Here is a 17,606-nt window from a genome sequence, read left to right as displayed (position 1 = left end):
CATATAGAGCAGACTTACCAGATATTTATCTAGGTCCCTCAGACTGACACAAGAAGGTATGTTTGTCTCAAGTCCACACTGCAGGGCTGAGATAACAAGAGTGACGAACACCCTGCAGGGGGTAGGAGTGGCAAGCTTTACCATCACATGCCCCGTGCAGCTCAGAAACGGGCGGCAGGTTGAATCATGATTTGCCGTCACCAGCACCGGGGTCTCAGTAACAGGATCTGCCACAGACCTGAGCCCCACCCTGAGAAGTGTTTTGTACAGGCCGTGGGACCCGTTCTTGGCGAAAGACAAGTGTTTAAACCAAACTCCAAAGAGTAAATATTTTAATTTTCTTCAAGTATACTCTCCATTTCATAATATTTTCCATAGTCACACGGACGAGTTACATTTCCACAAAAAGACTCATACAGCAGTAGCGTTCTTAAAGTACTCACATCCAAAATTAAGTAGGGAAACTAGGGAACTCAGCAAGGAGCATACAACACTGTGGTGAGATTAAGTTCCACGTCCAAGGTTAAGTCGGGAGGGATTCGCAGGAGAGCCGAACTCGGCGCCCCCCCCTCCACCACGGTCCACAGTGGAAAAGTGACCAGTGCGGCCTGCGCCCCCGGGCGCTTAGGAAACCCACCCCGAGGCTGGAAGCTGCCATTTCATGTATGCACAACGCGAGTCAAACAGCAAAGTGAACACGCTTCTTAAAGGGGGGGCTGCTAATTCCACCACCCACGGCACCAGAGGGGTCACCGAGGCCGCTGCCACCCCCTTGGCCAACCCGAGTCGCACAGCAGCCTGCACTCCAGCGCTTCCCACCGAGCCACACGCTCGAAACCACGGTGGCCACGGTTGGGATGGGAGGCAAAAATCCCGGACTCCGATGTTTTTGAAAACTGCTGACCTCTCAGTGTGAATTGTTGAAACTCAAATTTCTCATCCCCAACACAGCCCATGACGCTGGTGTGTTAGAAGAGCTTTTCTGTGTCTGATGTACAGAAACAGGATCGAGGAAAATACTCCCCACGTAAGCTTACAAGGTCTGCTAAAGGGGGTGGTGCGCCTACATGGTCCCAAAATATGGAGATAAAAGGAAGTTGGCACTAAAGCGCACAACTAGGCTTCTATGGAAAGACTGACTATACCTTCCTATAAACAGAAATAAGAGTGTTTGATAGAAGATTTTCCCCCCTATATTGTACACTCTACAAGTAGCCTTCCTAGTTAAACCTAAGACTCACAAATTTCCGTTTGATTTATTCTATTTGATACCAACTGGTATGTCCAGTGGATGGATGCGTCTGCAGATACAAAAGAGTATCACTTTGCTTTTGACAGTCCCTTACTTTCAAGCTCAAGGAACTTTACAGACATTGGCCCTCATGTCTCCAGCGGGTCAAGAGGATGTGAGGGGAAACGGAGTGACTGCTCACCACGAACACTAGCCCTGCCACACTGCTCCCTGTAATTCTGAGGAATTCTACCCGATGCAGGTGTAAGAAAAGGGAAGCAAAGGCCCGTGATTAAAGTCACGAAGCTTTTCATATCTACACAATTTAAATGAATGTCACGACAGTTGCTAACTCTGAAACCATGTAGTGAAGGGTTCTCATTTAACACGGCTGCCAAGTCAACACCGCCTGCTACCCACCCGCTCTGGGGAGAGTACACAGTGCACAGAACCCGACCTGAACGCACTGGAGGCAGGCCCGACGCCCCTGGGTCAGTGGCCCCTGCACAGCAGCAGACAGAGCTGCCTAGATGGTTTTGAAACCGAGCAAGGGCACCAAACCTACAGAACACGGTTTTTACAGGAGAGGATTAAAAACTAGACATTTTTCCTGGAAATATTTTAATACCATTTAAAAGTGACACAGAAGGCAGGAAACATCAGTTTTTAGTATTTTTGCTATTCTAGGCACACTGGGACTTGGAAAGATTCCCTAAAGTGAGTCTTAGATTATAAAAATATTGATGTGAAATATATGTGCTTAAAGTGGGAATCCAAACTGGACCCAACCTTCACTAAAGTCAAAGTTTACTGCTGTGTCTAGAAGAAAGGCTGTATTATGTCTGTCCTAAAAGGCAGATATTAAAAGGGAATGTTCTACTGGTAAATAATAGCAATCTGGGGACAGACAGGAAGGGAAATGGGATGCACATCAGCCCCATTCAAGAGGAAGTATCGCTGCCTTTATAAAGTGGTCTTCACATGCTTCTGTAACACTGTGGTCTTAAAACTCGCTGACGGATCTTGGTCAGGCTTGCTCACCTGGACTCGCTGGGGAAACACCCATATGGCCTCCGTGCAGCGACACGTGGACACACACCATCTACTCCATGCAGGATAGCTCATCAAAGTCAACCACACAGGCCCGGTGGCCACTCAGAAATGCAGTACTCAGAGATCCAAGATCTGAGGGAGCCCGTGGCTACCCTGTGTGGTGTGACCTCCATGCTCTCCAGCACCCCCAGCCCGGGGTGTCACAGGTCTGGGGCAGTCTACCAAACCACACACACACACACACACACCCCACACACCCCCTGATCATCCATCTCTTTTGGGCTTTGTCGTACAAAACCCCTTAGTCTGGGGCAGTCTACCAAACCACACACACCCACACACACACACACACACACGGGGCAGTCTACCAAACCACACACACCACACACACCACACACACACCCTGATCATCCAAAAATCTCTGTTGGGCTTTGTCATACAAAACCCCTTCGTTTACAGACAGATGCTGAGGCTTACAGAAATCTAATGCCTTGGCCAAGTCACCTGCCAAGTGAGGGCAGATCTGGCAGCCTAAGGGTCGTGCCTAACGCCCTCCTTACTGTGTCGCTGTGACATAAAGGTTGGAGAAGACATTTTTAAGAAATAAAAAATTGAGGATACTTAATAATGCAGAAGTGTTCAAATACAGTCTACATAAACATCTCAAATAAAGAGCATCTTGGTTAAACTGGCAATGAACAGAGCCTTGATACTGGGCCTTTCTGAGGCAGGTTTCTGGTTCCCAAACCCAGATTCTGTGGTCACAGAGAACCATGGAAATGACAACATGAAGATACATGTTACACTAGGATTTACAACCAAATTTGTCAAAAGATGGGTCTATTTGCAAATCAGGAGTGCAAAGAAGATTATTTCTCCCTAGACTATATCTAACTGAACTTAAATAGCGTAACTATGGAAAATGTATTTTAAAATTAGAAATTTTATATTTTTAAGTTGATGAAGGGCTTTGCAGTTTGATTAATCATCACAAATAAGAGACATGGTATGTTCTGTTTTAAGGATGCATGCAGCATCCTGGGGTCAGCGAGCAGGGAGGTCAGAAGGTGCCCCCAAAGCCGGCTAAGCCTTCTCGATGATGCACGGGCGTGGCTACTGTTTACTCAGGATCACATTCTGCATGGAATCCATTTAATTGGGAAAGAGTAACGGATGGTTCTGTGAGTAGTGCCTTTTTTAAGTTTTTTCAGCAATAAAAAGGAAATAAAAATTAAATGCTGTTAACGTAGTTTTCATAAATTTTAAATGTCCAGATGTTTGGCTTACATTGCTTTCTTGTTCAGAAAATCTAGAGAATGGAATCGATTCGACATCATTTTTCAAACCCCAACCTGAAATGTAGTTCTGAAATCCAAATTCATGTGAATGGCATTCTCCCCACTTCAGAAAATTAAAATTCACATCATGCAAATTCACATGAACGGCATTCTCCCCACTTCAGAAAATTAAAATTCACATCACATCAGTGGATGAACACAAAGTCCTGCATTTTTTCTACTACATTCACCTAAAGTCAAAAAGTGAGTCCTTGTGAACAATTTTCCTCTTACTCCTAGGCAATGATTTACTTGATATTAACCAAAATCAGTTTCGAGAAAGTATTCCCAAGTATCTTGGGATGGATCCAAGTATCCCATCTATGAATATGCTCTAAGAAAAGCAAAATGTTCATGGAAGCATAAAACAATTTTACCTTTAAATAAAAATATTTTATTCATTCCTGACAGGTTATCAAAATGTACACGGTTAACCAAGTAAAAATGGTACTTCGAAATAGCTTACTAGGGCATATTTGGAGGATTTTTGGTTAATTTCAGCAAAGTAAAAATCATTTCCAATCTCCCTTTCCACACATTCCTAACAAGCTTGCACTATATCTGCTGAAAAGTGAACATATAAATCATATGGGCCCCAGTACATTATAGAATGCACATTTTCATTTACACTTTAAATAAATGGAAGTTACTACATCTGAGTTAGCTTCCTTTGCCAGAAACATTCAGTCTTACTCCTCTTTATATTTTGTGAAAATCTGTAAATTACATAATAGATCACATGACTCGTATTAATCTACATACACACACACACACACACACACACACACACACACAATAAAGTGCAACACAACAGAACATGTCTGCGACATTCACGTTCTCAACGCCCACAGATAAGATCTTCTGAGGGAATGGAAATAATGTTCTCAAGTGCACGGACACTAAATCCAACAGACTAGGTTATTTATTCCTCAGGGATATTTATATTAAAATCCTATTTGCTTTGCTTTCCCTGTAGCTTCTGTCTCTCATTCTCAATGAAAGTTTCGAAGCTGTGATTCTTTTTAAACCTTGAGAAAAATCAACTCCTCAGGGCAACATAAACAGTGCTTTCAAAGTGCACTTTCAAAGTTTCTGAGCACACTGTACTGTAACAGGAGGCTTCCAACGATCTCTCATCCATAGCAAGGAGAATTACAGCCATTTTAATAAAAGCAAGCATTCCACTCACTTGGCAGCAAACGCTTAAGAACTTTTGACACTAACTACCAAACACTTCTCGAGGCAAGTACCAAACTAGCCCTAAAATGTCACAAGTTTTTGGTTGCATGTTGCTTTGATATTAAATTATTTAACTAAGAAATGCTTTTGTTCCTGAGATGAGCACAATAAAATTAAATGAGTACCCTCTAAAGCTGCCAATGGGACACTATGCTCCTTACTTCCACCCTCACTATCTCCATAAAGAATTGCATCTGAAATATCAGTCTTCCCCATGGCGCCATTTCTGTGACTCGTCTTGCCGAACATCTGGTCTAATTTGGTTTCTCATGCCACCTAATACATTTGATGTCGCTTCTGTGGCAACAATCAGAGGTTTCACCACTGCGGGAGGAATCTGGCGCAGGACCTCGCCCACGGCACCAGTGACCCCTCTGCTCTCGTGTTCTCGAGCTGCGGTTTCATAAATTGTCTGAGCCGTGTCTGTAAGTCCCTGAAAGGGGAGAGGAGAGAAGGTCAGAAAAATCTCTAAATTATCCTATTGTATACAACTTTAGCAGAGTACATCAACATTATGCCTGTAACCAGACCAAAAAACCCACTGTGCTTTTTGAGATACCAGGATAATTATATTTATGACAAAATTGTAATTATAGGGAAAATAAGAGGCAATTATTATAATTTAGCATTTTGTTGTGACACGTGTATGTAGAAAATACCATTTTCTACCTAAGCTACCATTTCACGTAGAGAAGCTTAAAGAACTATTTAATGATCTAAGAGTAGCTTTCCTGGCACTATTAATCATCTAGTTAAATCAGACTTAGCAAATAAAGCTTCTGGAATAAATATAATCACAAAAGGAATACGGTGATAGCTCCTTTGAGTCAACTGTAACAAGAAAATCTAATTCTACACAGCTCCAGAAAATTATTTGTTTTAAATTACTATCTAGGTACTAGAAAAGATAATTGTGGAACATTCAATTAAGATAAAAGGACTGGCTTAAATAGAAAAAATTCTGAAAACAAAGCAGGAACATGTTTAATAATTTAAAAGTTTCTGTAGCATTTTTTCATGATTCTTATAACTGTGTAACATTAAAATAATCATGATTGCTACACTTTAAAGCTCAATATATAAATGTGCTGATCAAGCCAAAGTGGTAAAGCTTCACACCACTTTTAAATCTGTTTGTCTAACTCAGAAATCCCGCAGGGGACACAAGGCACTGTTCCGTTGTGACCGGTTCAGTGAAGGGCACAGCACAAGGCACTCTGGGCTCTCCAGGGAAATCAAGGAACCCTGTCCTAAGCCAGAATCCAGCCATCACTCTGACCAGCTAACAAGGGTATCATTTCTACCCGGCACAGCAGGGTAAACATGTAATACTGTAGGGGGAGGAAAAGTACAGAAGAACTAAAAACAAATACAAGTGCAGTTTTTAAAACTATCTACAATAAGTGAAACCGTGACAATAAAGAAAACGCTCACGGTTGGTCCACCTGTGCGATCTGCATCCTTCTGTCTCCTCTCAGACACCCTCCCTAGCCCGCAGACAGGAAGCAGGTTCTAGAGGATGACAACCCAGTGAGCGCCACCACCGTGTCACAGAAGTGAATTCGTATCTCGGCTCTCACTTCAGTGTGTTTACCTTGGCCAAGTATTTTTTTTTTTTCATTCGTTCTTTGTTTTGTTCTGTTTTGTTGCTAGTCAAGTCCTTTCAATGGGGGAGAAAGTCTGTGGCGACTGTCAGACTTCACTGGCTCAAGACACCCGCAGAGACTGGCGCTCCGTGCTCACGAAGCAGGCCCTGGCCCCGGGTCGCTGCCCCCACCACAGCCCCCGGCCTCCCACCCAGGGGAACAACGGAAGCAAGGGTCAGCCAGCACAAGGCAAATACTTGTGGGCCACACAGTTTCTATCGTATATGCTTTTTCTTTTTTTTTTTTTTCCTTTTTACAATACTTTCAAGTTGTTAAAATAATTCTGAGCTGGTAGATCCACACAAAAACAAGCCTGAGCCAGACGTGACCTAGAAGTCACAGTGTGCTGAGCCAGGATCTAGAGGAGCCAATCTGTGAACCAGCTGGAATGTGTTCTCTCCATCTTTGATTTACTTAACATCTAAAAGGGAAAAGACACATTTATCACCATGTAAAGAGCCTCTATTTAAAAAGTTTTGAACACGGAAGTCAGATTCCTTGTAATCAAGCACACCCTACCATCTCAATCTGTGCTCACACTGACAAGTCTTAGAGAGAGAACCGCACGGCAGACCCGAATACCCAGGGTCCAATCGAGGCCCCACTACTGACTCGCCCAGCTACACTGGGGAGCCATTCCTGCTGAGCCAGTGTCATGGGCAAGTGAGGAACACCACCTACCTTTAAGGGTTGCTATACACCTGGCACAAAGTAAGCACACAAATATTTTTTCAAATGAATATAGATTAAATCAGACAGGCGTTATGCAAACTGCAAAGTGCTCCATTTCCAAGTGCTATTATATCCTGTGGCCCATGGCCCCTGCCATGCCCTGAACCCCAGGATCATTTTTATAAACCTGATTTCTAACATGTCTACTGATAACTGGCCCAATCGTGACATCTATAGGAACAGATCTGACCAGTAATTATTCTCCCAACTAAGTCTCCTTTTAAGAAAAGCAGGTGGTCTTGCCTTTATTCCACTAATATATTTCCTCAGGGCCCTACCTCACTGGTCTCCCGACCATTCGGGACCACAGAGGCCACTTTGTCAGGGAAAAGACTGTCCTAGGCACTTGTGCCTGTCAGAATAGACGGGGGAAAAGATTAATGAAATCCTAATACATGCATCAAGAGTAAAACCACTTCAAACTTTGTCAAGAAAGATTACAACGGGGAATGCTCCCAACAGTGCCCATTAAGAACCAGATTCACTGGTGCAACTAAATTGCAATTAGGCTTAATAAACGTTGAGATTCAGATAGTTACAAATCACCAACTTCATTCTTAACAGCCTCTTGCACAAATGAACAAAGGGACATTTATATGAACATTGCTGTAGCAGTGGTTTAGGGAAAACAAGGTCTACCAATAGGAAAATGAAGTATGCCACAGTCCTACGATGAAATGCCGTAGAAAGTTTAAATGAGATGTACGTATATCACTGTGGACAGAGCTTGAAAGGCAGACGTTACACAGTGATACCTATGACACCATATATGTTAACTTTTAAAATATAAACAATAGCATGTGTTGCTTATGAATACATACACAGTAAAACCACAAAAACATGTACCAAAAAATGTGTACCATCTTCAGGAGAGTGAAGGCATGGGAACGGGATCAGGGCGAGTGATTCAGCTGAAAAGCTGTACTTTTAAACAAAGCTGAGTACTACAGAGCAGGGCAACTACGTGCTACGTCCGGGTAGTGCGAGCGTGTGCGTGTGTCCATTACCCGGCTGGCTTCTGCACGTGAGGAGAATCAGCCTTTCCTCCGGATCATGACTCTCCTTGTGAGCCCATCACTACCCGGCCCTCTTCTCTGACCTCACGCAGACATTTGCACTTGCTATTGGTAGCAATTCCAAGTCCACTCGCAGGGGTTTCCAACCACAAAATACTCTTCCAACAAAAGCCAGGAAAGTGGGCCAGCCGGTTCCGGCCTGAGCACCCAGGTACGCACTCACCTCTTTCACAACACTGTAGGCCTTGGCCACACCTTCCCGCAGGTCCACTGGCTGGTGGGCTAAGCGGTGATGAGGAAACCTTTTGATCTTCTTGGTCTCACTAGAAAGGGTCCCAGGAGACACCATGTCATAAGCAGTCTCTGCTGCCGCCTGGATCATTTATCAGAAAGTAAGAAATGAATCAGAAGAAAGTCTGCAGAGTTCTGCTCCAACAATGCACTTGCCATGGGGGAGTCGGGAAGAACAGAGGGACTTGCAGGCCCTAATGCAGGTGCGTCTGTGGTATCGGGAGTTCTTCACGACAAAAACTTAGCACTTTTATACCAAGAACATTAAAGTGCACGTTAAGAACTAGTATCTGGATTGAGCTGACTTTCTCAGTCCTCCTCTCTCCCTCTGAGAACACTCTCCACGTTACCAGGTTAATCGAGAATGCCCTGTCTGTGAACAACTGGGTAAGGTCAACTGGAGTTTAACACTTAACAAAATAAGTCTGTTTTGATCTGTAATGCTTCCTTCACGTTTAGCTATGATCTGTTCATATAAATGAGGCAAAATAAACCCTCGATTAGGGTGTCTGGGTGGCTCAGTCGTTAAGCATCTGCCTTCAGCTCAGGTCATGATCCCAAGGTCCTGGGATCGAGCCCCACATCGGGCTCCCTGCTCAGGGGGAAGCCTGCTTCTCCCTCTCCCATTCCCCCTGCTTGTGTTCCCTCTCTCGCTGTGTCTCTCTCTGTCAAATAAATAAATAAAAATCTTTAAAAATAAATAAATAAGTAAATAAATAAATAAATCCTTGACTAACTTAACAGTTACATTAACTGAAACACAAATTTGCACTGGATTCCACTGCTTTATTCTACGAATTCTTTAATAAAAACAAACAAAAAACCCCACGATGTTAAATCATCGTAAATAAGATATCTATTCTCAATGTTCTGTATATTTCACAGTGTCTTTTTAAAAACATAAACCCCCGACCATTTTGCAGGAACCGTTCCTCTCCCCATAGGGAGGACGGCAGTCGGTGGAGAGATACCTGTATGGTCTGAACCGTCCTGTTGGTGAGCTCCAGGGCGGCCATGGCTGTTGAGGTGCCAAAGGAGGCGGCACCTCTCTGGAACCCTCTGACGATGCGGCCGTCCTTCCGGTACTGCTCTATCGGTAACCAGACCAAGTCCTTTAGGCCTTGCACTAGAACAACAGTCAACACGGAGCGATCAGCGGGAGTGCTCGAACTCAGATCTCTGCTAGCACTCTAACCCCGGGGTTTTAACCTCAAATGGGAACGCAAAGTGCTCTTACCTGTGTGTATGACCACACACAGAAGTTTTCTAGAAAGTTGGTCCTCTCACACAGACTGTCCCAAAGGCACCCATAACTCCAAAGGGGTTAAGAATCACACATCAGGCAAAATAAATCATCTTTTGATTAAACAAGAAAACTCACCTAATTGTACTAGTGAATGCATAGGCCCAACACCTCCCAGGATTCCTGGTAGCTGGTTTTTCTTAATGTCAGTAAGCCATTCCGTGATGGCATACGAAAACAATTTGTCAACACCTAGCAAGCTAGAGCAAATGACTATTAGTATACAGAAAAGAGAAAGAAATTCGTAGGTTCAGATAAGTTGGGGGAACTTTTTTTTTTTTTTAGTTTCAGGAGAATTTAGTGATTCATGAGTTGCATAGAACACCCAGTGCTCATTACATCAAGTGTCCTCCTTAATGCTCATCAGTTACCCCAACCCCTGCCCCCCCCAGCAACCCTCAGTTTGTTCCCTAGAGTTAAGAGTCTCTTATGATTTCCCTTCCTCCCTGTTATTTTTCCTTCCCTTCTCCTATGCTCATCTGTTCATCATGAGTGAAATCATATGGTATTTGTCTTTCTCTGACTGCCTTAATTCGTTTACCATAATAAGCTAGGGTTTTTTAACTTAAGACAAAAGAAAATTTACCAATTACAAGGACAAAATATTATAGATGTTCGATCTGAATGTACATATACACACATATATGTACACATATATATAATCCAGTTTAATGTTAGTAATTTCTACAAGGTTTCAGTAACATGTATAACTGTATTCTTCCACTGCTCCTATTTCTTGAACATCTAGAACTCTAGCATAGGGGACACCTGGGTGGCTCAGTTGGTTCAGCATCAGACTCTTGGGTTTCAGCTCAGGTCATGATCCCAGGGTCGTAAGATCGAGTCCCACATCAGGCTCCATACTCAGCACAGAGTCTGCTTGAGATTCTCTCTCTCGCTCTTCCTCTCCCCACTTGTGTGTGCACACACACTCCCTCTCAAATAAATAAAATCTTGGGCGCCTGGGTGGCTCAGTTGGTTAAGCTTCTGCCTTCGGCTCAGGTCGTGATCCCAGGGTCCTGGGATCAAGCCCTGCATCGGGCTCCCTGCTCGGTGGGGAGCCTGCTTCTCCCTTTCCCTCTGCCTGCCGCTCCCCCTGCTTGTGCTTGTTCTCTGTCTCTTTCTCTCTGACAAATAAATAAAATCTTAAATAAATAAATAAAATTTTTAAAGCTCTAGCATAGTATTAACTCAATGTCTATAAACTGCTACATGGTTCTCAGCCACTAAGAACCATTACGTTGTGAACTTCCAGTCTTTTTGCTAAATAAATGAATGTATGACTTTGGGAAATTATTAAAAAATAACTATAGCTGTTTTTGAAAAATACTACTCTGTTTAAACTACTACTCTCTCAGCATAAAAAGTAGCCCCTAATCAGTAAGCCTCCTCTAAAAACAAGCTCTCTGCACACAATACTGTAGAACAATGATATGTTTGCTAAGAAAAGTCAGTGGATCGATTTGTTGTAAGCTAATCACAGTCACTATACCATAAAGCCTCATATGGTATAAATCGACCTACCCATGCCGGTAGAAAAGCCGCTTCAGCTTCAGTTCTGAGCAGTTTAACTGGGCCAGACCAATCAGAATCCCAGCCAGCGTACCCTTTAAAATTAAAAAAAGCCAGATTAATGTGTAACTGAGAGACCCAACATTTAAAGTAGTTGTTATTTGGGCAAGTCGAAGTAATATTCATTCACTTATGCAGCTAAAACACTTGAAGTATTTACATCAAAAAAATACATACTTACTAATATATATGACCCAAATTACACTAAATTTTACTCACAGGTTAAGTAAATGATGTTTACTTTAAAAACAGAATTAAATTTTAAAATCTTGCATGTCACTTCAAACATAAAAACCATGACAGAAAAAGTTTAAAAATTAACTCCATTAGAAAAACAAAAGAGATAATTTTGTAGAGTGTATTTATACAAAGTTTCCAAACCTGATCCATTGATACGTGTTTGCCATGATAATCAAGTCGAATAGGAACTTCTGATGTGAATCTAAATTCTCTGAAGATAAAGAAAGGAGGGGAGTTATTTATATTCAAAAGTACGAATAGTTGAAATTAGAAATAAATTAATTTAACTGGATAATAAAAACAAAACCATAAAATAATGTATCTGAAGACCTAAGTAAAAGGCAATGTCTTTTAGTTCTATCTTAAGATAATATAACAACTAAACTAATGTTAATCATCTTATACATTGTATTTATTTTATTTAAATTTTGTCACAAAAAAAACAAACCTCCCAGTTTACTAAATGTTTACCTTAGAAAAATTTATTCTGGCAGATATTCTTAATTTATACAGAAGAATAATAAAGGTGACCTTCAAGATTAAATCAAATAATAGAATCATTACCAAGAAGTAAAAAAGAAGAGGTAAGGGATTTATTTCAGCTCCACCATGAAGCAGAAAGTGCCAGAAAAGCCAGCCACGAATCCCAGTTTTACCAGTTATATGTGATGCAATCATGGGCAAGGAACTTAAACTCTGAGCCTAAACGTCTTAGTAAATTTTTAAAATGCCACCCACGTTGGTGAATTTGAGTGAGCATTCTTGAAATTAATGCTTATAAACAGGATATCAACACACAAGCATTGGGAATTCTGTGAGAATGAAAATCTTAATTATACGCTGATGGTATACATCAAACAAAAGGAGCCGGCTTCCCAAAGTTGGACTGTAAATTGGACTTAAAACACAATTTTTCTACAGAATTAATGTCTGTGTTTATATCCTAAGCCATTCCACGAAAGTCCAATTTAACCCACAGCAAAATGGAAATGCTGTATTTAAACGTCAATCACTACAGGAGCCTGGGACCCCAGGTCATCCCTCATCTTCCAAATACACAGCTCCACATGGGTCCCTGGGCATTTTGGTTCTCTTCCTTCTCACTCTGTTTTCTTCATGGCACATAATATGGCAAATCATGTATTTTAATTATTTGTAAGCTCAATTATACAGGGAATTTTTCTCAGCTTTGTTTACTGTGCCTAGAACAAAACCTGGCATACACAGAGTAAGAGCTCAATAAATATCTGTGGAATGGTTGGGGGCTATTAGGCCATCACTTAGAAAATGCGCCAGATTTGGGATTAAGACCTGTGTTCTAGTCTTGACTTGGCCACTAACTGTGTGATTTTGAGCAAGTCAACTTACTTCTCTGGACAATAAAGTTCCTCGTCTGTGAAGTGAGTAAACTGGACTATATCACTGACTACCACCCCTAGGCCTTCTAGGAATTTTTAAGAGTAGAAACAGAAATCCATAGCAATTTTAAATAGTGTAATAAAAAAAACCAAAAACATTTACCTAAGTGAGGCCACACAAGCTGAATAAGAAATGTTAAATTTCTTTGCTTTCAGGCCAGAATTGTTAAACAATTCAATTTCTTTTGGACTGGCTAACCAGTGTTTACAAAAACCAAACTAGGAGTTCATGTGTGATTAATATAAAATGAGAATTCACATTATTACTTATGATATGCAATTTTCTGGTAGTAAAAAAAATTTAAAGATCAATGTGGGAAAGTAATAAAAGAGATTCTTCATTCCTGGTGAAACTTTTACAACTGCCAGAGATCATCTATCCCAGGATCTTTCCAATTCTCATATCGTTATTGTTTTTTCTCTATTTTCAAGATATATATAAAAATATGAAAGCACTTTAAATAGCTTACTGCCCGCTTTGGGCCATACCCAAAGTCTAACCTAAAGTCAGCTTGAAAAGACAGAATCTGGGGACAATCGATGTCAACAGGAGTACGGACAACAAGGGGAAGTAACTAACGGTCCCTCACAACAACAGGTGGCTTAGATCTTCCTTCTTTCTCCTTCCAATGGAGCCAAGGCTCCATGCCCACCATGAGGGGCCGGGAAAGATGATGGGAAGAATGAATGGGTCTGGAGCCGAGGATAAATTCCAGCGTGCAAGCAGCTAGCTGAGTCATGGGCAGGAGCTACAGCGGATAGCAGGAGCACGCGGGCCTGCTTTTCCTGACAGTGCCGACTGAGCCAGGGAGTGAAGGGTCAGGAAAGACACAGCAGTGATGGGGAAGGGCAGATGGAACACCAGACAGAAAATGCCCACACTGGAAAAAGGAAGCCAAGGTGTGTAAGGGAAAAGAGTAAAGGACATCCTGATTGGGGAGGTACAAATAAGCTGTACCAGTGGCTGGGAAGAGAGACAGAAGGAGGAAAACAAAGCTAAGAGGAAAAGGACATTCCTGCTGCAGAATCCAGAGAAAATAGCCCTGAACCAGGGTTACTACCTGTAATCAAGGGGTGCAGGATACGTGGAGCCCACGTGTAAATAAAGACACTAGTTACTGTTGGGCAGGGCAAAGAAAAGCTGGAGTAACCTCATGATTAGTGGTGGTACACAAACACATTAAAGATCAACCTGCAAAACGCTAAAATAACTTCACGTGTTATCAAAATTAAGTGATTTACCTAAAAAACACGGGCTGATCACTAAATGATGCTTCTCCAGCTGAGAAGTCCTTCTCTTCCTCCCCATTAACCATTTCCACTGAACTGGCACCACCATCTTGGGAAGGCTGCTTTGGCCCAGGAAAAGAAAGAACTAGATTTGGCTCCTTGGAGGTGCTTAAATGCCTTGGCAAACTGCAGGTGACATCAGCTCCAGGAGACTTTTTAACTGAAAAGGTAATGTGTGCATTTGAAAAATTAGGAATGCTTCTTTAGAGCAACCATTTAAAATTAATGTGGATTTAGCTTGTTTTGCTGCATTTAATAAACACAATAACTGCTACAGAGACCACTGACTTCCACCTTTTAAATTATTACTCTTACATAAACTACATTTGCAAAATATAAAAAAATAAACACAAAGCACATTTATATAAATGAGAATAAAGACTGTAAGTACACTCTCAAAAAGGCCTCATAATCAAAATCAATCCAAGTATTTGATATAGACTTTTTCCAAACTATACATATTTAATACCTTCTGGATCTGGAGTCATTAGAAGCTCTACTTCTGTGGAAAGACTTGTGAAGAAATCCTTCAGGAAGAACAAGGCATCCTAAAATGAAAAGAAGTAATTATAATCAGGGCAGGGGCGGGGACATCTATTTCTAAAACTACAAAGTATCTCAAAGTCCCATATTTTACTCATTTTTGAGTTCTTACTGTGTGAGGCACTGTTCCTATTCCCCATCTCTCTCACACACACACACTTCCTTGTTAATTCTCACAACTCTGAGAAAAATTATAGACGTGAAAATTAAGACACAGAGAAGTTAAAGATTACACGACTATTTCTTTTTTTTTTTAAAGATTTATTTATTTATTTATTTGAGAGAGAGAGAGAACGAGAGATAGAAAGCACGAGAAGGAAGAGGGTCAGAGGGAGAAGCAGACTCCCTGCCGAGCAGGGAGCCCGATGAGGGACTCGATCCCGGGACTCCAGGATCATGACCTGAACCGAAGGCAGTCGCTTAACCAACTGAGCCACCCAGGCGCCCTACACGACTATTTCTAAATCCAAGTACAGTTTGGTTTCTCAGGAAGGCGGCATCCTTGTTCTTGGATGCCAGTGCTCAGTGCAAACTGTAGGGGGCGCAACACTGCCACGAGGAACAGCAGCCTGCCAGCCTGCGCACACCCACACGCCTTCCAAGTTCTTACTACCTGCTTTCTGCCTGTACAACCATGTTCTATCGCCTTAACACATTTTCTCCATTGGACAGGATATTCAAAAGTAAAATCCATAAAATCACCCAGTGTGGTCTCTTCTGAAATGATATAATAACAAAAATGCGCGGGCCTGTCTTAATGCTGTCCGAGCAAGCCACATTCGCCCGCTATTAGCAGCTTCGTTTTACCCACCTCACTCACACCGACAGACCCCTTTTGGAAAGTATGAAAATTAAATGCTTGAGCCTGTTCTTTCTTACTCTGCCCTTCCATTTAAAAAAATTCTCAGTTAATATAAAGCATTAATACTGTACCAAAATGCAATGTGGTGTGGCATTACAGGGTCGGGATATTTGGTAGCATACTCTTAAGTCTGGTAATTCCAAAGGGTCTGATCAACCTACGGATCACGTTTATCAGAAGTATAAACGATGAAAGTCAGAAAGATATTCTTCTAGGTAACATGGCATATGGGAGACTGAGGGATGGGACTGAAGAACAAGCAGGCAGTTTCAACAGTACTGAAAATACTCTGGTTCTGCAGTAAGACAGTGGGTTCATGAATTGTTCATTACATTACACTTTATTTACATTTATATATGTGTACATTTTGCTATTCACATTACTACACAGATCTGTGTGTATATGTACACACACATTGGATAACGTATGTATATCAAATATTAGATGTTTACAAATAGTCCCTAAAAATGTTACTCTTTGACCACTAGATGGTGATATTTTAACGCAATAAATACTCTGACTCTATGCCTTCAAAAAAACAAGAGAAAATTTCCAGGTATAAATATGCTTTAAAAAAAGAGAGAGAGAGAGAGAGAGAAGACCACAGAGCCAGTGGCATTTATCCATTTTCACTACAAATCACAAAACAACAGAAGAGGGGATACTAATGGTCAGCATTTCAATATGCTCTCAGAAGTTCTGATTTTGGTATTTATGCTAAACTCTTTACAACTCAATACAACAACCTAATTTTAAAACTAGCAAGACACAGACACTTCACAAAAGGGTATACAGATGCCAGGTAAGCATGTGAAAAGATGCTTAGCATCATTAGCCATCAGGAAATCCAAATTAAAACCACAATGAACACCAAAAAAAAATGTTAAAATTAAAAAGTATCAGGTTTGGTCAGGGTGTGAAGCAGCAGCTCTCGTGTTCCTGGGGGTATGTACAAGGGTTTAACTGCCAGGGGAAACTGGCAGCTTCTTATATTGGCCAAATACACATCTGCCTGACGGCCTGGAAATTGGTTATAATATCCAAGACAAATGAAAACAAAAGATCCATAAGAAGACTTGTACACAGACTTCGTAACAGCTTTGTTCCTAAGAGCCAAAACCAAGAAAAACAACCCAAATGTAAATTATGTAAATGGATACACAAACTGTGGTACAGCCATACAAGGACATCCGTCCTCAGCAATGAAAAGGAACAGACTGAACAGAAATGAACAGACACGCCTCAGCACAGATGAAGCTCACGGCACAGGAAGCCAAATACACTTCCATTTACATGAAGCTGTGGGAGGGATAAAACTAACCTATGGTGATAGAAAGGAGACCAGCAGTTACTTTGGTGTGGTGGAGACTGATCACAGAGGGGCACGGGGGACTCTGAAGGGAACAGAAAATGCTATTTCAACTGGTGCACTAGTTACTCAAGTGTATCTGTCAAGCTCAAACTGTACACCTAAAATCCTGGCACTTTATTATATGCAAATTATACCTCCATACAATCAACTTAAAACTTGAAAAAATGTGCTTTATTATTTTACAAACTTAGGCTCTAATTCTTTCTAGCTTTAAGAAGATACTAACAGTATCTTCTATCATAGAAGTGTTAAAATAGTTAATTATAATGTCATACTCAGGCAATCAAGTAATGATGCTAAAAATCCACAAATGTGCAAACTAGCACTGCTACGTATTCACCATCTCGAACCTCAGCCAAGCACATACCTACCTTAACAGAATGGCTTCACATCTCCTCTCACAACCTGAATTAGGCCCTCAATGCCTTTACACAAATCTTAATGCAACTAACTCAACCACA

At 41.5% G+C, this 17,606-nt stretch overlaps 1 protein-coding gene across 4 annotated transcripts in view; it reads right to left on the bottom strand.

Moving 5' to 3' along the window:
- Positions 1 to 333: 333 nt before the first annotated feature.
- Positions 334 to 17,606, bottom strand: part of ATG2B (autophagy related 2B) — an 83,732-nt gene continuing 66,459 nt past the window's right edge. For 3 of the 4 annotated variants that reach the window (XM_027569916.2, XM_027569914.2, XM_035727931.1), the window contains 8 exons: positions 14,838 to 14,916; positions 14,321 to 14,528; positions 11,802 to 11,871; positions 11,373 to 11,455; positions 9,927 to 10,048; positions 9,517 to 9,671; positions 8,478 to 8,627; positions 334 to 5,293 (listed from right to left, as the gene is read on the bottom strand). In XM_027569916.2, coding sequence (XP_027425717.1) covers positions 5,063 to 5,293; positions 8,478 to 8,627; positions 9,517 to 9,671; positions 9,927 to 10,048; positions 11,373 to 11,455; positions 11,802 to 11,871; positions 14,321 to 14,528; positions 14,838 to 14,916 — 1,098 coding nt within the window. In that variant the 3' untranslated portion in view covers positions 334 to 5,062. The remainder of the gene's footprint in view (positions 5,294 to 8,477; positions 8,628 to 9,516; positions 9,672 to 9,926; positions 10,049 to 11,372; positions 11,456 to 11,801; positions 11,872 to 14,320; positions 14,529 to 14,837; positions 14,917 to 17,606) is intronic. The other variant, XM_027569915.1, reaches the window with a different exon arrangement.

Source organism: Zalophus californianus, chromosome 6 (assembly GCF_009762305.2).
Source record: "Zalophus californianus isolate mZalCal1 chromosome 6, mZalCal1.pri.v2, whole genome shotgun sequence".
NCBI lineage: Eukaryota > Metazoa > Chordata > Mammalia > Carnivora > Otariidae > Zalophus > Zalophus californianus.
The sequence above is the reverse complement of the archived record's forward strand: the minus strand, read 5'-3'. Positions and strand labels throughout refer to the sequence as shown.